We start from the raw sequence: 19,612 nt of genomic DNA on the forward strand, positions 1-19,612 counted from the left end.
TTCTTTAGAGAAGTTGAATCATTTATTTAAAAATAAAAGCCATTGTTTCAAATGTGCCTATCAAACATTACTTTGACAAAGAAAAAAGCAATCTATGTCCCACATTGTATTCTCATAGTTGAAAGAGGAAACTAAAACAGGATGCTTTCATTCATTTGCATGACTTTTTGTACTTAAAAAAAGAACATCAAGTCATTCTCTAAAAGTAGAAACCTTTGAACTTACTGTCAGTTTTCAGATACTTGGAGGCATCAGACTGGCAATGAAAGTGAACATGTTGAAGTTATTCTGCAAGTGCAACTTAGTCCTTTAGATTTAAACAATAAAAATAGATGAAGCATTCCAATAAGTGCTTGAGGAAGTGTCTCTTGTACAAATGCTGAGAGAGAAAGAGTTGTCTGTGTAGAACACAAAATGAAAATAATTAGTCCTATTTACACTGTTTTGTGTGTGTGACTGGTCCTTTAGTAGGGTAATTAAATGAATCCAAACACACTGAAGATCGGTGACTGGACGGTGGGTTTGGTCGGTATGGGTTTGACCACAACGTGTGTGTGAATTTTCTGTCCATAAGGATGCACAGGTCTCTCTGTTTCAGTCCCTGCTGCTTTGCTCCACAGTCCCTGGGGCGGATGGGGGACAACAATGTGACTGTGGAGGACCTGGTGTCCGTGGTACTGGAAGGGGCAGCAGCCGCACACACTCACACAGTGGTGAGAGGTCAGGTCTAATTTCAGCGTGTCTTTGTCCGCAGTGCTGCGTCGACTGGAGGCAGACAGAGTGGCCTTTGCATCATCATCATAACTCCTTTTCCTATTTTCGTTTTCACTGTCCTCAGATGTGCCCGCAGGGTTTTTTCTTAGTCCTAAATGTGAGTGCTCCCTCTTAGTTTGGGTCAACTTGGGTTCCTCCCAAAATGAGGCTGGTAGTTGGCGTTTCCTCATGGGCACCTGCTCCACAGCGCTCCCCACATTCTCCATACCTTGAGCATCCGAACTGACCTTCTCTGCGACCTTCACACTCTGGTGAACTGTCCCTACCGGTTTGGCGCACCCATACTCAGCAGACCTGTGCGTGTGGCATCTTGGGACTCTGGAGTACTTCTGAGAGAAACGCTTCAGTTGTTTCTGCAGATATTTCCTGTGATCCACGGAGCGTCTGCACGGAGCTGACTTGTCCAAGGCCGCTTTGATATCGCTGGATGCCAAATTCACAAAATTCAGCAACGTCTTGACCTCACTGTCTGCGTTTGCCATTTTTGCCAAAGATTTGGATCAAATCAGTCCATGTTAGAACTTGTAGTCCACCATCAAGATCTAAAAGGAAATCAGAAAACAAATGCAGGCTTTGCGTTATTGCGCATTGCTCTCTGCTATAGGAATTCTCCAATCAAGCATAAATTGAATGTGATGCCTCTCAATTCATATTTTTTTCAGAGAGTGGGCTAAAAACCATTTACTCACCACTGCTGGATGAATCCAGACTCTCTCGTAGCCACAGTCCAAGCACAGACGTCTCTCCAGGCTGCAGCAGGAGCACTTCAACAAGTTGAATGAATATAAACTCCTTGTAGTTATGGTGCTTTCCTTGAACCAATCAGCGACCCCAGGCCCCTCACAATACACCCCAATCAGCCTCCAAGCGCCCTGGTATCGAATTCTTCACAATTGCAAATTGTTGTCATGGAGATCTGGAAAAAGCCGCTGAGGGGATGCGATATTTTTCCTACACGGTGATTTCAGCGCGTTCGTTGGCCAAACATGCATGAATAAAAATGAGTGCAAATTCAGCTGAAATATGCATGCATTCTAACTTTATTCTGGAGCTGTTAACGTTGAGTTTGTAAAAGATACCCCTCATACCCTCCCCAAGAGTGATGTCAGCTGTAGGATTTGGTGAGGGGGGATCTAAAGAGTGCATAACCATGGAAAGGGGCTTGAACGCTCAAGAATCTTGTCTTTCTGTTTGCCCCCTCAATCGAGCGACACAAAGGCTGAATTACTCATTCAAACCTCGCGGGACAAAGGGAAAGGAGCTGGATAGCACTCCTGCATTTGTAGTCAAACATTTAGAGACTTAAATCGAGTCGTCATGAAGGAGAAAGAGTCGGACAAAGCCCATAGAATTGCCATCAGCAAACATTTTCCTGTGTCATATTATGGGGTCTCCATGGCTCCCTCTGGCCCGCGGACAATAGCACAAGTTTGCACACTCGAATACTGTCACCCTGCCAACGGCAGCGCAACAAGGGCCCAAAACAGGACAATCCCCAGAGAAAGCATGGGCTCCGCGGGGAAAGTTGCAATGGAGGAGGAAAAGGGGACTTGTGAAATGCTAATTGAGCTTCATCCCCTTATTGAAGTGGAAAAAGAGTACCTATCGTTCCATTGAAGCTCAGCAGCAGTGGAGTGAGATGTGAGGAAACTGTTGTCTGGTAAGTAACACCTCATGCTTGTGCACTATTCTGCCTTCAGAACATACACCCTGAACCACTCTAGCAGCAGGACAGAGAATATAAAAATATTCTGCAGAATACACATTAAGGCTACAGGCCATTTATTCTGAGTGAGCTACAGACTACATGATTGACTGCCTCTTTCACTCAGTTTGGGGCTGTCTGAGGAGAGCCCTGCAGGTCTATATGTGCTCTAACTGGTCTATCTTTTAAGGCAGTGCATCCCTCTTGTTCTGGAGAGGCAATGGGACCCTATTGTCCTCCTCTCTTCTTCTTCCCTTACCTCTCTGTTCAGCTGAAAGGCCAATTAACAATGGGGCTCCCCTCCCCATGGCCTGTCACCCCACTCCTGTGCTTTTGAAGTGAGGGAGAAAGAGGAAGCATTGTGGCATCCATAAATCCTACAATGTGTCGCTGTCCTTGTGCCAAGACAGGTTGACCGCATGTTTGTCGATCATTTCAAGATATTTGGAGGGTTGAGCTGATTTATGAACTTCTGAAAATATTTACTAATTCCTATATTTACCTATCCAGTTTAAGAGGGCCATGGGAGTCTACCTGCACACACCACCAATCTACCTAACACAGACAAACTGCTGCGTGTGTGCACCAAAGATAGGCACCTAACTTGCCTATCTTTGGTGCACATGCAGACTGCACTCAGAAAAGGTTGCAGCCAGGAAGTGTTTGAGGTCTTCAGTGATGTTACAAACTACTGAACCATCATTCCTCACCATGTTTGCATTCTGAAACAGAAATCTATTTAGTAGAAGCCCAGTGGACCTCTAATACAACTGAAATCTGATTCTGTCCATGCTAGCTTCTCAGCAAAGCTGTCCAGAATACATCCATTAGTGGAACTTTCTATGGTAAGCACTTTCTTTCTGTCACCTGTATTCCTCCTTTGCTCAAAAATAACTAAAATAAGATAACACTGTATTGATGTGTAGGGAAGAACAAAGTGTTACAGCAGCACAAGAAACATACCAGATACAACCAAATGAAAACAGAGAAATGAGAAATCAGAAATAAAATAAAAATGTAAAGCTATATACAGTATCAGGGTTTACAGATCCATAAAGATTAGTAGCTCTCTATAGGTCAAGGCAAAATGGGAATCAGATCTAAATGTAAAAATATCAGATGTGTCACACAACACGCATCTACAAATTCCAGGAAATGAAAAGACTTCTGCTGAAAAACTGAAAGAATTTCATTTTTGTCTTTGTCATACCTCACATTAAATTTCATTAAAAACTCCATACTCAATAGCAGTGTTGGAGATAACTGCTGATCATTCTCACATCTTCTGGTCATGTGAATAGATTACCATATTTTGGGGGAATATATCTTTAGATTCCTAAGGAGAGTAAGATAGTATATCTTGGATTGATAACAGAAGAAGTCATGTTAGAAAGCGATTTGCATATCTGTGACATTCTACTGGTTAGCTGCAAGAAAGCAACACCTTAAAACGGACATAAAATGGATCCTCCCAGTCTTAAACATTATGCTATGGACATAGCTCATATACTGTATGTGATGGAAAAAAAGACATTATCCCTGAGGAATATGCGGGAGACCTTTCCCACAAAATGTGAGAAATGGATCACCTTCACTGCAAAAAACAAGGATGTTATCAAATCAGGGATCTGGATAAATCTAAGGACAATATGAACATTAGACCAATGTATTCCCAATTCGGTTCCCATGCTTTGTTGAAATTTGCTCTCTATTTATTCAATGGGTACAGAAGAGTTTACAGTAAATAAAAGAACTATAAAGCATGTGCAAAACATCCAACTTTGGGCAGTAGTGCAAATTCCTCACATTCCTTAGAAAAGAAATGTATGTTTATTTCAAAATAATGCCATTTTCAGTGGTGTTGTAGTTGTTCTATTATGTAGGCACCACTTTCAATAACAGGAAAAACTGTTTATTTGCACTTGATCTGTTAATATATTTATATGGAGCACCTTAATGTCAGTTGTTGCCAGATTTTCCCACTAGATGGCAATCTACCTCCACCATGATACAGCCAAGCTGAACTTATACAATAAAGGAGACATACACAGATAGTAAAGAGAAATGCAGTGGAGTTAATTTTCTCTTAACGTTAATAATCCTTAAATGACAGAAAAAAAATCTCTTTTTGTTTGGTGCAAGTAATGTTTTTGGGCTCTGTTTGTTTGCAGAGATGCTGATTAAGTATCTTGGCAAGAATAATAACACTGAAAGACCACAGTAATCTTATTAAGGTTTTCTTATCTGTGTTTAAAGGGGCTGTGATGTATGTTGGGCAGATTGCTGCTTGTTGGGATGAGGTGAGGCAGCAGGAAGGAACCAGGAGGATGTAGTGCTTTTCTCTTGTCAGATAATCGATACTGGGACAGACTGTAGGAGAGGATGGACGAGCTGAACCACTGGGCACAGTATATGCCAAATCCAGGCCTGTTGTATACTTCAAAAACTCTGCAAAATCTCTGCATTGTATGTGCAAATGCAGTTTAACAGCAGCTGCGGATTTTCCACTCTAAAAGCCATCCACAGCTCTTGTGCATGAGCTCACCCCATTACTGTTGGTGAAGAGCTTTTTGATAGGCAAGCGATGTAAAAAAAATGCTCAGCTGCAGCAAATGGCTGTAGGGTTAGATGCTGAATCCATTGATCTTAATCCAAAGTTGTTTGAATAGTTGGTTTAGATGCTGTTTGTGTTATTACAATTGGCTGTCACTTCTGTTATTTAAACCAGGAGCAATACTTTAAAACAGATGTCAGAACAAATGTCTGGGTTTGTCCAATCAACAGTCAAAAAACCAAAAGATATTCCATTTACAAGCATATAAAACAGCAATTCTCACATTTGAGAGGCTGGAACTTGGTATAGTTTGCAGTTTTTGCTTTTAGAAGGACAATCGACAATTATAAAAATAATAACCGATTAATTTTCTGTTGTCCCCTAATCAATTAATCAACTATTGGTCCAGAATTGTGATCAACAAAGGAACCCATTGTTAGTACTACTAGGAGTAGTAAATGTGGTGATGTAAAATAATGTGGTGGTGTCAAAGAATTATTTTAAACAGACACAATATACAGGTCCAAACATGATTCACCTATATTGCCACATTAACATGAGCACCAGGGTTTTATTCCCACTGTCAGTTAACTGTCTTAGTAAATGCCAATAAACTGTGAATGTCACGTTGGCTCTCTAGTAGGCCTACATGTACATGGCCGTGGGCTGTGGGGTAATTTTATAACTGTGCCTGGTGAAGACCACCAACAATATTATGCAACTCTGCTCTTACAAACTACCCATTGCAGTCAGATTCTTTGCACTCTGGCCTACAGCGTCACCTCTTAAAAACGACATCAATATGGTGTCCAAGGTATATTGACAAGAAATACAATGAGGCTTGGGTTTAAAAATAAGCATCTAGTAAATATCTTATAAATGTCTTTGCTGCTGAGCATTAGCAGTGAATGCCAGGTTACATCAGTGTTTTTTTATCACAGCCTACTTTGGGACATTGGACCACAGAGTGTTCTTGAAGGCACACAGCGCATCAAACACGGGAATGGCAGTGTTTTCAGTCGGTAGGCGTCTTGCATTCTCTCTCCCTCTCCACTTGACTTTAATTCGGTCTAGTACGCGTCATCCTTACGGACTCGCCTCCACGCACTGTGGGCTTATACTTTATGCATGGGCCACTATTAAAAAAAAACAAACAAAAAAAACCCAAACACCAACATAAAACAAGCAAACAAAAACAAATCCCAGCTGACAAATACCGATGTCTTCATAACCACACACCCCACCCCCTTGTGTTTTGTTTTTTCTTTTGGGGGGGACTTTTTGAGAAGCGGAGGGTGAATTTGTTTGAGCACACGCTGTCAGGGTGAGCTGATGTGAGCGCTGCATCAAGTGCGCGGTGGTGATGCTCCCGTATAAAACAGCCCGCTGTATTTTGGCACAGAGGGGGATGCATCAGTTTAACCCTCGGCTCTGCCCTCCGGACTCGCCCATACAGTGTTCAGCCTAGATAAGTTGAGGGGATGTGTGATCAAATTGTGAGGAATCCTGCCGCACGATATTCCTGAGGATCTCTCTCTGTTCCTTTTTTTCTTGTCTTCTTCCAACTTCGATGGCTTGAGTGGCCCATTTGCACTCATGTTTGCAGCCGAGGAGGGATGTAAGATTCGGGCCATCTACCGCCCTCACATTGCACGGAGTAGCGGCGTGATTCAGGTCGCTATCTGAGTGCCAATAAGAAAAAACTACTTTCGAGATGTGAATTATCGAGATTTGCTACTCATTCCACCGGATCGCCTGTCCTATGCTATCGACAACGGGATTTCAAGAGGAAAATGATTGTGGCATAAACTATTTCTGGAGACGCTTGTCACAGATATCGCCGCTGAACTGGACAGGGTGGATGGTTATTTCCCAAACTGTTCAAGCCTATGCATACTGCATTCATTTGTTGGAAACGCTGCCTAGTATCTTCGAGAACAGCGCAAGAGGAATGCTGGTCCAAGATCTAATGCCATTTACTTTAAGTTTTTGGCCTTTTTTCTTTGGTCATTGCCTTCTCTCACTGTTTTTACTGTCATGTCAGGTAAGGGCCATGTTCAGGCGCGCCACTTGTCAATTTACGCATGAGGAGAGGTTACACTAATGTAACTGGAATTTGATTTACTGATGGACTATGGATAAGAGCTGAGGAACTGATTATCTTGTTCAAGTAAAGTATGAACTTATTATGCTGCAATTAAAAAACATACAATTAAAATACATTGCATGTGTGTTTACACCAGATGTTAGTGTGACCAGTCCAGGGCACACCTCTGTTTAGGAAATAATGACAGGCATGCATGTGTAGAGTTTCCAGTAAGGCATGAGAGATTTAGCTATGCACACACACACACACACACACACACACACACACAGACAGACTCTCAGCTCTCTTGTAGTGGGAACATGGAGTAGCCAACTGTGTTTTTATGATAACAATATTCAGTTATCCCACCAGGATCCCTGCAGCAGGCATATGTTAGTGATGAGTATTCTAACCTCTGCCCTGTGCTGCTGCCTACAGATAGTGGTGAGCTGTTGTTCACACGCACACAGTGTTGCCAGGGTTCATGTGTAATGTGATCTGCTTGAGTTTCCAAGTCCGCCCACGCACACTCCTCGGGGCAGCCTGCTGCCCACTCTGTTGGTGGGTGGTTTCTTACAGGGAGCGGGCTGCAGCCATAGACGTGATACTATTCTGCATGTACTACATACACAGCAGCCCCAGTGACAACAACACTGGAGCTGCTATATGAAAAGAATGCTGAGAGGATATCCACAGTGCTGCTAACTGAGAGGCTGCTGAGTGTTCAAGCATCTCCATTTGTGCTGCACGGTGTTGTGCTGATGGTACTTCTGAGTAATACGCTGAAGGACGGTGCCTCAGTCATTTCAATGCCTCTCTCTTTCTCTCTCCCTCACCATAAGGGAGAACTCCAGAGGTCATGCTCACAGACTGTGGTGAAGAAAGTTAGCGAACAGTGCCAGCTGGCATGCCACTGTAGAAGATACCCTCCCCTCCCTCCTCCACCGCCTCCACCACCTCCCCACGGCTACTGGGCACCACAGGTAAGACTCACACTCCCAGGTTTCACACCTGTCTCGCTCCAAGTCTGTCTGTCTCACTTTCAGTCTGCTCTCGCCCCACAGTTGGATCTCACTCCTAGCCAGACGCAGGTGTCAAGCAACTGGCTAGTCTGAAGAAATTGTTTTGATGTGAAGTGTTTCCTTTTATGCTCAAAAGAAAAATGTACAATCAGACCCCTGAGATTACTGTGTGAGGGCCCGTGCATGGGTGCGGGTTTTGCGCGTGCACCTCTGTGCGTGTGATAGAGCCAGCAGGATGTTGACAGCTGAACACAGGACTAATTTATGCCGGGTCTGACCTTGGGGAGTACCCAGCTGCCTATGAAATCCATGCCTGCTGGGCTGCCAAGCTCAGTGGTTCAGTGGTAGGGTTTCCCCCGGAGGACCCCTGATTAAAACACAGATGAGTTAATTAAATTATTAAATTAGCTTTAATTTGTTAGAGATAAGGGGCTAATGAAGCAGCCCAGTAGTTCCAACTTCGTTTTGAAGTTGAGCTGGCGGCAATAAGGGTGTGTGTGTCTGAGTGTATAGGTTGACTTGTATAGGCTACAAGCATTTATACCTGTGTGGATCCACTGCCTGTTGTGGCAGTTTTCCCTCCGACACTCCCTCTTTTGACCCACTCTGAGATAGTAAATCCTTTGATAGACAGGCTAACATATTTCACCAGCCTGCTCGCTGAAAGTTGATATGATTTGTATGTAGTCTCAAGCACCTTAATGAACAGTGGACTGAAATATGGGACAGGCATTGCTGATGATGCAGCCATTCTGAGCTATTACTGTGACTCTGTAGAATCACTCACCCTAAGCCCTTAATATTATGAGTAGGGAGGAGTACTTAATCATTAAAGTCTCAACAGACAGCAGTGTAAAGGTTTTAATCAATAAGTTCCAATGATTTTTTTTCTGTCTGGTCAATTTAGATGGACCCCCCCCCCCGACTCACCATGTGAGCTACCTATGAATCAAGAGTTACAGACCCTTCTGCAAATATTGGTCACTGCATAAATGCTGCCAGGACCATCTGACTGTAAGCTAAGGTGGGGTTTGAATGCCCAGTTACGGCCAACGCATAAGTGGAACTCTGAACACTGCATCCACAGTGTTTGATGCCTCCATAAACAGCAGTATGTCACGATAAATATGATAAGCAGGCCAATTTTTTATTCCTTTTCAGCTTTACACAGAAATGTTTGCAGAGGGTGGAGACACCATGAATAATTCACTTAAAGGGAGTTTTTTTTCCTCAGTTCTCAGTTTAATCTATACAGGCGCATAATTATCTTGATATTCCTTCAGTAGCCCAATTTGCAGAACAGTTAGAGCTGAAACTTTACTTTAAACTGTAGTCTTTAAAATGCAATGAATATGCATAGCTAACGTGAAAAACTGGGACAATGACTGAGACTTTATCTTTCTTCTAAAAGTAAAAAAAAAAAAAACTGAGGAAAAATTGGCAATGTTAAGTAAGTCTGTGTGGGCTAAAAATGGTTTGGAAGTCCTTCAAAGGAGTGTGCTTTATCGCATTGAAATAGATTCTTACTTCTGACTGAATTAAATCCTACAGCCGTTGACAAAACACAGGATTAAAATGGAAGTTTGGCTGAGAGGAGCTTTTAAATCATAGTGACTTATGACGTGGTGTGCTGTTCCGGGGAGAGCCATGCCTTGTTATTTGCTCCGTAGAAATGTGCTGTGTCGGAAAACAGTCCACAGCATTACTATGGAGTATTTGTTGCTATGGTGTAAACCCTTCCTCTCATTCATAACACAATAACTGTAAATGCAGGAGCTACAAGATTGTCGTTGTATATACAGTGCAGTGTATTTCCTCAGGAGCATAAAACTAGAACAAACCAGCATTCATATAGATAGATATGCACATGACAAAACTGATTTATAGATGGTGGGAGAGCATCAAATGCTGCAGAAAGAGAAGAGGAAAGTTCTGCATTACAGACACGAAGTTGCTGATGCACATAATGTTATTCAACATTCCCGGTGAGTGGTCTTACTCCACGGATCTAATGTGGAAAGAGCAGGAGGTTCCTGCAACAGTAATCGGTGTGGACAAGAGTGCTGGTGTAAGGAAGGCTGACGGGACCTTAAATGATTCATGGTGTCGGGTTGGATATCTTTGAACATTGAACCTAAGACCTACAGAACAGGCAAGGACACAGCGTCTTCCCAACTCAGAGAGCAGGGAAGAAAATCACCTCCATGCTGCTCTGTTATTATGTTGTATAATACAGTCACTAAGGATCTAATAACAAGACTCGAGTCAGTGATGAGCACTGTAATCATAGTAAATGTTTTTTCTATTCATTCTCTTCTTTTGCATCCAAATCTCTCTCCTCCTGCCCCCTCTTCTCTTTTTTTCTAAGTGGCAAAGCCCATAGTGCCCTTGATGAGACCCTGGTGGATGGAGATGGACATTGTAGTGCTTGGAACGGTGGGCTGTGCCTCAGTTGTCTTCCTCCTCTCGGCCATCATCATCTGCTACAAGGCCATCAAGAGGTTGGATGTCACTTTTCTCTTTTCTTGTTCTGTGCTTTAGTATTTCAGTTAGATCTCACGCTCACAGATCTCTGATTTTTTTTTTTTTTAAAGTGATGACAAATTGAAATAGGAACTGTCACCGCCAGGCTACTCAACATATCATGTGTAATTTGACCCATGGGAGGCTGAATTATCTCTTCTGCCTTCGTGTGTGAGTGACGCAGGAGGCTAAGATGACCCTGTCATCACCCTGCTCGGTCACACTGAGGTCAGAGGTTAGATAATGCAATGGGTGGTAATTGTCAGAGAGGAAGATCCACTAAACTGAGTCACCCAGAAACATCCTATATTCTAAATTTATGTACTGAGGTGCATGATGATCCAACGTTACGATACTGTGATTTTAATTTGCATTAAGTGTCTAAAGCTTCCTAGAATGGCAGCTGGATTCATGAGAAGTGAAAGCAAGAGGAATCCCAAGATGCTGCTATTGCAGCGGGAACTGTTTCCCCCATTTGGCTTATTAAAGAAAAAGACTGCGTGAGGTTTTAGCCTGCAGCACAACCCAGACCTAATTCTCTGTGTCACATTCAGGCAGCACGGTGTCACACATGCACTCTGACATCCATGTTAATGTTCGCAGACATTTAACAAACACACACACACACACACACACATGTCCACATCGTGCAAAGCACCGCACGTGCACAGAGAGACATTCAGAGGATACTTGTGTGCACCCATCCATTAACACACAACATCTTTACATACATAGATACATCATCTTGGCATATTTACACACACTATAAAATTTGGCATAAACATTGACTCTCACACACGCATGTGAGAGCAGCCACAGATGTGTGTACTAAATTGGGGAGCTACTTCTATGTTTTATTTATGTGTATTTAAATTTATTTAGTATCATACCTTGTTATATTTATGGAATTATAATAAGCCTGCATGCCAGATATGGCTTTCCTCAGCAGAACTCTATTTCTCCTTTCTTTAAACAACAAATAGGCACAGTCAGGCAGCGGAAGTAATGGGTGGTTGGCTCAGGAATTCATTATGGCAATTCTCCAGCCCCCTGTGTAGCCAAGGGGCACCTTTTTTAATGCAGCAGTGGTAGGAAAGTGTTGTTGCAATACGGGCTCTAGCCCCAAACCCAAGTCATTATTTATGAATTAATTTGCGCAGTCATTCAGTCGCAGGCCACATCTTTTATACATGCAAGCGGGTCGTGTCCTGAAGCTCTGTGGGCTCTAGACTGCAGACTTTGTGCCACACCAAGTTGCCCTCCACTCTGAATGAGACCAGGCCAGACTGGCCTCATTAGACATTCATTAGTCACCAGCCAGTAGGAGAGCAGTCCAGGGAAAAATGCGATTCCTTTAACATTTGTCATGGATGCTCCAATCATTCATCGTTCCAGAGAGGAAGGTAAAGGAAACAACACAGCGAAAAGGACAGAAAAAAAGGCAAAGGCAGTAATTGAGCATCTTAGTCAATAAGAATGTGAAAGGGTTTGTTGGTGAGAAAAACACAGCCAGTTATATATAGCCCCTTCAGTGCTCCGGGCTTTCCCAATGAAAATCAGCTGGCTGAAGGCCAAGGCCTGAGCATCACAGACAGCAGAGGAGCTAGCTCTGCAGGTCCCAGCCCTCCTGGCATTTTGTTATGTTTTATAATCTTTGTCTGCCAGTCATCTGTCAGAAGCAAAGGAGGCTGGAAAGAAAAAACACTTCCATACAATTCTATTCAGAGTCCGCAGCACCAGGGAGGCTGGTGTGTGCAAGCATAGAGAAGAGGATTCAGACACACGCTGCGTTTCAGTGTTGCTGTGCCATCCAAAGCGAAAGACATGATGCTGCAGTCCAGGCTGTCAGCCATCCAAGAAGCCAAAACAAACAAAACTCAAACCAACTGACTAATGAAGCTAGATGCTTTTCCCAATCACTTACCGCTCTGGGAGGCTTGTCCAAAGACAGACAATATATCACAGCTGGTCCTGTCCAAGGGCAATGCAGTATCTGCTAAATACTCAACCAGAGATAGAATTAAATGAACATACTTGTCAGGGAAAAATGGTTTAAAACCCAATATTTACTGATACATTATTAATCTCCTCTGTTTTATTTTGGAAATTATTATATCAGCACCATCAAAACTGGTGACAGATTTTTACAGTCTGTTTTTTAATACTTTTTCTTTGAACCATAGCATGTTACTCTAATTTCCAGATGGCTGGAGTAATTGTAAACAGCTCAACACATGTCCCAATTTCGCCATGATCCATTCCCCAAACTTCAAATAGGAAAGTGTGCTGTGATTGCACAGCTTTGATATGAAATATTCATCTAACCTGTGAAGTGTTGTGTTGCCACCTGCCATGTGTCAACAGCATGGCATCTATTATTGAAGGCCTGGGTAGAGGTCGGTTTGAGGCCCCAATGCTCTGCCCTGTGTGGTGGCCCTAAGCGACATGGTCAGTCTGAGCAGAGATTACATCCTGGGAGAAATAAACAGGGTTCGAAGCACCTTCCAGCAGGCTATAGATCATCAGTGTCAAACAGCATTTTACAACATAACAGATGAAATACTGACCTGTCAAAATATTCAAAATGAAAATCATTAGTGAGCTGCAAGGACGTTGCATAATGTTAAACGAATATCGACATCACTGACTTTCTGTTCCAAGTAGAAGAATTCCCAGACTAAACAATGCAATCTGTCCCTTTGAGAAAACTTTGGTATATCCCAACTCCCCTAACTGCAGCTACATCAGCCAATCATTTCCCCCACATTAGAATGTGTTTCCACCCTGGGGCTGGACAGTTTCCTTTTTGAGGCTTTCCCAAGTCCCACAGAGACACAGCAAGCAGCATCTGTCCTACATGGCCAGCATATATCCCTTGTGTCCTAAACCATACGACCCCACCCAGCTGACAGAGTCCCACAGGAAGTCTTAGTCATTGCCTCGTCTCCAACAACGCCAATCACTATAGATTAAATGCAGTGATGATGTTCACAAAGTTTCAGTTAAAAGTAAGGATAGTTAGTATTATTTATATGACTTTTATTTTCATTTATAACGTTATAACAAGACTAATAGTCTTCAGCCATGCTAGCAGCTCTGTGAGGCTGTACTTAGACACAGCGGTGCTTTGAGCTACCATAATCACCATCTCGGTTTAGCATGTTCGCATGCTAACATTTACTAATCAGCCCTAAACACAAAGTACAGATGAGACTGATGGGAATGTCATTAGCTTTGCAGGTATTCAGTTATAAACCAAATTATTGGATAAACTGAAATGTTGACCTGATGATGGCGCTAAATGAAAAGTTAAGGAATCACCAAAGTTGTTACAATTCATCCTGAGAGAATGAATGAACAAGAATGTCTGTAACAAATTTCATGGCAATCCATCCAATAGTTGTTGAAATATTTCACTATAAACAACAAATATAAAACTAATGATGGCGCTAGAGGAAAGGAGCATCACCAAAGTCAGTAGGATTCATCCTTTGGGGACCATGAATGTCTGTACAAAATTTCAGTCTGGACCAAAGTGGTGAGCTGACAGACAGACTAAAATCCCTTTGGTAACAGATGAAAGTTTTTCCTGGTGTATCTTCAACTATAAAACTGGAGTTAAGCTGAGCGGGATTTCTGAGGAGTTCTGATGAACACAGGAGGTGGAGGGGCAGAGATGGTTCACAGCGCTGACATGACAGCTGAAAAACAGCCAAGACAGGAACTGTTTTAAAACCTGACAGCAACAAGATGGTTGTTTAACAGGTGTGGCGAAATGAGATTGGCTTAAGTGTATGGGAGCAATGAAAAAAGACAGCTGACAAATTGAGTTGACAGCAAGGGGGAAATGAGCATATGCAAGAAAAGCACACATCCTAATTGAACATTTACTAGACTGACCCACCAATAATATAAATATTCATATCAATTGTGTTATATTCTAGAGTAATGTCACAAACAATAAAAAAAAACACATGAAATTTTTCATCAGCAGTTCATTTTTATTTTATAGTCTCAGATTTATTATGATTCCGCAAATGTCTGTGTAAATACACATGGGGGCATGATGCAATCCAATGTGTTAGGCATATGATAAATGCTACAATTTTGAAGCTCACAATGTATGCATGTATGATGAATTTTTTTACTGAGATGTTGTCAAAGGTGTTGATTCAACTCATTGGTAAGGTTTTCATCCAACCATAGCAGAAAGCATATAATGCAGTATCATACAACAACAGCAATGCTAAAATGTAATGCACTGTACATAAGCACAAGTACAAAAGAGTCCCAATGTCAGTTGACTAACTCAGTAATTTCAGTTACACAGCAACATGTATGCAAAGTTAACTAACATTAGCTGCCATAAGCTACTTGTCATACCAGACCAGGAAAGGCTGTATTGAACTGAGCAACAATGTATATTATTGTTTATGAATTCATCTTTTCATTTGTAAGAGGAAGATTTTGTTATTTCTTTTTTCATAAGTTACATAGTCTCTTTAAAAAAGTAATTACATTTTTTATCTTCACCTCTCTGACACAGTCTCAACAAAAACTAAACATAATAAACTTAACAAACATAGTTTTTCTTGCAGGGCTGTTGTATTGGATTGCATTATGTCATGTATGAGCTCATTTCACCCTGTAAGGATTCACTCTCTCCACGATGCCCGAGAAGGTAAAAAGATTTGCGCTGGACTGGACTGGGAATGACTGTTTGTCAGAGTTGGACTGGTCAGCCAGGGCTTTCAGAAGAGAGGAGAAGAGACACTGAGCTAAGATGTTGCTCAAGGGTCCTCTGTGGCAGTGAAGGCACTGTACAGTGTTGAGTGGGACAATGACTGTACTAACTGTATTCAGATCTGTCTCTGAGTTACATAAGTCAGAGCAGCTGAGGGGGTCGGTGCAGAAGCCACAGTACACTGGACAAATATAATAACCACAAAAGCACCGCGGAGTGCATGAAAAGGGCTGTATTGAATAAAACTGCTCTTCACAGGCCAGTAGCAGCCAGGGGATCATGTGTTGTAGCTTTATTTTGCACCAGAACGTACTCATGGAAAGGACAGAGTATTACAGTACAACCAGTGTTGAGAGGGAATTTCACAGGAGGTTATGTATCGATGTTATTCCCAAGTTGTTTTGACAGCCGCACACATACTCATTACTTAGGGGGAAGATTGCATCTACCAGTCAGAGAAGGTAATTGCCTTATCCCCTGTGTTGCAATGTATCTTTCCCTCCTGTCTCCTTGCAAAAGTGACATTGAGCTTATTAGAAAGGATCGCTGAGACCAGCATATCCACCCAGAGCAGCCCGTGAAATCAAATCAGCCTAAAGGTTAACTGTCTAGAAACTCTATTTAATGACATGGCCTTTTGCTAACATCTAAATGCTCTTGTCAAGGAATTTGTCCTCACTTCATGAAAATGTTTATTCACAGGAAACCACTACGAAAAGAAGAGAACGGGACAAGTCGCGGGGAATATGCCATGAGCATCCGTAACAAGAAGGCCATGGGTACAAACAACACTGTGGTATAGACTGTCTTCTGGTAGATACAGGAAGTGACATCACCATTACCGACTCTCACCTTACCCCGAATACAACAATCCCTTCTCACCCAGAATGCAACAGGGTTTTACCCGAGGTTTTCAAATAGGTAAATCTTTCCTCTTTGCTTGGCATGTTGCTCGGACTGAAGACACCATTCAGCTCAAGAGGAGCTGTAAAAGATAGAAGGAAAAAAATCAAGGCAGAAAGGACGGAGAGAAAAATCCACAAACCCCCATGGTGTCGAAAGTGGCACAGCAGGCTGAACATTATGCTCTTAGTAACAGCAAGTGTTGCTGACAGGCTGGTTGGCTGCTGGCTGGAGAGGGACTGTCTGCCAGTCTGCCGCAGATCCAGACCTCACACACTGTTGACATCTTCAATAGAACAACAGACAATACAGCAGCCCTGCAGTCCCATGGGCAGCCAGACAAGACAGCCCATCACACACAATAAATAATGTGCATGCAGTTTTTACAGAGAATGCAACATTTTTTATATTCCAATCCACACACTGTCCATCTTTTGTTCTCCATTTTTGAGACAGATGCTTTGTGAGAGGCATGATGTTACTGTCGGCCCTGGCTCTGAGATGTGGATTCATCTGACTATGCAATTTAAAGAAATCCACAATCCTCCAAAAACAAGAGGAGCAACGACATCAACATGGGACGTTCTGGTTATTTTACCATGCCAAAAATGCCACAGAAGACTTAGGCTCAATGTAATATACTTCAGTCATTCATCGATTTATTTCCTCTATTTATTTACTTATCTACCTTTGAATTTATTTTTCTACTTAAAAGGAAAAAAAACTGTCTTGTAAGTTAATCACATCTTTACAAATCTTAAACATCTTGATGAATTAATTTTATTTCTTGATAGCTCTGTTTTTTAAGTGAATAATTTATAAACCATATGATTCATTTGTGATGTTCCGATGCTTTAAGCCTGCTGTCAGTTTGTTGAGACACTGATGCAGAAAACACGCTTGCTCTGCAAAGAGTTTTGGAATCAGTTGTTTTTGTCTCTGGGTATTTGATATGCTTTTCTCTGTTTCCCTGAGACTGCAGCTAAAAAGTCAGGGGTCTCTATGATGTACTATGTGAATGTGTGTTTTCCAAACATTATTTCTGTGCTGCATCATATGCCAGCCCCCATTTTGGATTTGTTAACTCAATGCAAGACCCCCCAAAAGTTAAAACTACTATCACAAGTCATCTGGTTAAATCTTGTTGTTTCAGAGTCTTGGGGTCAACTAGATGCCTTCAGCCGTGTTCTGTTTGGATTTGACAATCTTCGTTTTTCTTTCTGTCAGGAAGGGCTTAACCCATCGCTATAGAAACAGGGGACATGAGCCCAGGGCTGACCTTGTGACTGGTGAGAGACAGGAGACTTAGCCAATAGCCAGAGATCAGGTTGCACAGAGGATGGCCTCAGTAGGGATGTGTGTAACTCAGTGCTGTCACAGGCATCTTCCACATCCCCGCTGGAAAAACACAACTGAGCTGAACTGGAGCATCACTCAACGCTGCTCTGCTCTTTTTTTTTTTTACACTAAATCGGCGTGTGTCTGTGCGTGCGTGAGTCTGTCTGTCTGTCTGTGAGTGTGCATGCAGATGAGTGTACTCAGTGAGAGTGGGCTGTACTCTGTGGCCGTCAGTTAAGTATAGATATTGGCTAAACTGTGGAAATTTGGAAAAACATGCTTGCATCTAAACATGCACAGGTTATTAGCTAACAGTATACCCCACCATGTACCTATATGAGAGAAATGATGGATGCATGAATGTAAATATTGATATTTAAATATCTGCCTTCTGGACTGTTAATTAATGTACAGTGTAACAGAACATATGTTTATACATAGTAAAACTTTAACAATGTGCTACCATTTAGAATTATGTCAATGTTGTCATGTTGATGGAGCAAGCCATTAATGTATATATGGCAATCAATAGTATATACACAATTTATGCATTATACCAAACAGATAGAAATATGTGCATAAGTTGATTTCATTGCTGAGTTTTTCAGTTGTAAATAAAACTGTACATAACAACGGAGCTACAGTCTATTGTATTTAAAGAGATGCTGTATATGTGCAGAAATCTGTTTTTATGCTATGGCAGACAAACTGGCCCGTGTGTGGCAAACCTGATAAAAGTGAGACTGTTATATTTAGCCTGTGCCCATCCTGTCTGCGCTGTGCTGTGTTGTGCCGTTCATGTCTCGGGCAGAGCTGTGCTGGCCGTGTCTCCTGGGCCCCCCGCAGTTGAGGACATGTTCTCAGTCTGTCTCACACAGTGCATCTTTAATGAACTGCGATTATCAAGCCTATTCCACTCCATGGGGCTTAATGACGCAAACAAGAAAACTTATAGGTTACATATTGTGCTAGTTCTGGGCTCGATAAATAATAATGTGGAGAATGGATGCGTGTGAAGGATTTCTGCAGCTAAAGCAAGAACACAAGTTGCTGTAACAAAATTAGGATTTTAAAGGAAGCTAAAAGAAGGTAATAGATTCAAAACACCTCTGTGGAAGAGGCTACATTCTTACATTAAATCATATAGACATTTTCCTATTTCTCTTTTAATTTGCACATTATACATTAACTGTAAATTATGTGAAACAAACAAGGGGGACAAACCTGTACTATACAGGCTGATGCAGAGGAGCACTGAAGAGGAATGTCAATGAATTACAATGTGAATAAGGGACCATAGAGTACTTTGCCTTCCCTGCTTTAGATGTGCCCCTTGATGGTAATGCCAATGGACACTCTGAGCAATTTAAACATTCATGCATTGTCCAGCCAGGGCGCTGTGGATTTCACTGTAATAAAAGCAATGTGACAGCACTAGGCAGGGGGACCAGGGATTGTCAGTGTCTCAACAAGCTTTATGAGACTCTCAGAAGGTATTTCCACAGAGCAAAAGGATGCTGATACACAGATTCTTAAAAATTTGGGTTCTTGAATTTTTTTCTGTACAAAACTACTGGTTATTTTGAACTGCTGCAGCCTGGATGAGACTACCTCTCTCAACCTGCTCTTTAATCAAGGAATGTCACCAATGCACGCACCTGGTGCATGAGTGCATGTGTTTTTTATGAGAGCTTGCACAGTCCTTTCAAAGCTGACCTTCACAATCTTTGAGGACCCACTCACACCCTCTCTGCCTGAGAGGCCTTTGGTCAGCGTTAATTACCCTCAGTACCTCCAGCTGCCTGCTCATCAGGTCAACGCTCCCATATGGTCCTCCAGGAGGCAGCAGGCAGGCAGGGGCGGGGAAAGTGCTGGATACCTGTGGGACACTGATTACATAAGCTGCTGCTAATGAGAGAGGTTCTTTTCGAAAAGGGCTGCGAGTTCAAACGATCACGACGGT

General features: G+C 42.2%; 2 protein-coding genes and 1 long non-coding RNA gene across 3 annotated transcripts; 2 read left to right on the forward strand and 1 right to left on the reverse strand.

Moving 5' to 3' along the window:
• Positions 1-1,616, reverse strand: LOC122862262 (protein FAM181A-like). Its single transcript, XM_044167612.1, has 2 exons — positions 1,464-1,616; positions 1-1,316 (listed from the first exon to the last, which is right to left on the reverse strand). Exon 2 carries the CDS (start codon positions 1,254-1,256, stop codon positions 477-479), a length of 780 nt encoding a protein of 259 aa, XP_044023547.1. The 5' UTR covers positions 1,257-1,316; positions 1,464-1,616; the 3' UTR covers positions 1-476.
• Positions 1,617-1,949: 333 nt separating this feature from the next.
• On the forward strand, positions 1,950-4,979 carry LOC122862264. The gene is made up of 3 exons (XR_006374661.1): positions 1,950-2,434; positions 3,276-3,324; positions 4,736-4,979. It is a non-coding gene; the product is annotated as an uncharacterized LOC122862264 (long non-coding RNA).
• A 1,008-nt stretch (positions 4,980-5,987) lies between these two features.
• Positions 5,988-18,286, forward strand: prima1 (proline rich membrane anchor 1). The gene is given in 5 exon segments (XM_044167613.1): positions 5,988-7,077; positions 7,962-8,076; positions 8,079-8,102; positions 10,510-10,642; positions 16,111-18,286. Coding segments are annotated over 5 exon segments (654 nt in total). The 5' UTR covers positions 5,988-6,795; the 3' UTR covers positions 16,211-18,286.
• The last annotated feature ends 1,326 nt before the right edge of the window (positions 18,287-19,612 follow it).

The sequence above is a fragment of the Siniperca chuatsi genome, linkage group LG15 (assembly GCF_020085105.1).
Source record: "Siniperca chuatsi isolate FFG_IHB_CAS linkage group LG15, ASM2008510v1, whole genome shotgun sequence".
NCBI classification, from domain to species: Eukaryota; Metazoa; Chordata; class Actinopteri; order Centrarchiformes; family Sinipercidae; genus Siniperca; species Siniperca chuatsi.

Bases quoted from the DNA above. Each gene is read 5' to 3' on its own strand.
- LOC122862262 (XM_044167612.1), bottom strand. From the start codon at position 1,256: ATGGCAAACGCAGACAGTGAGGTCAAGACGTTGCTGAATTTTGTGAAT.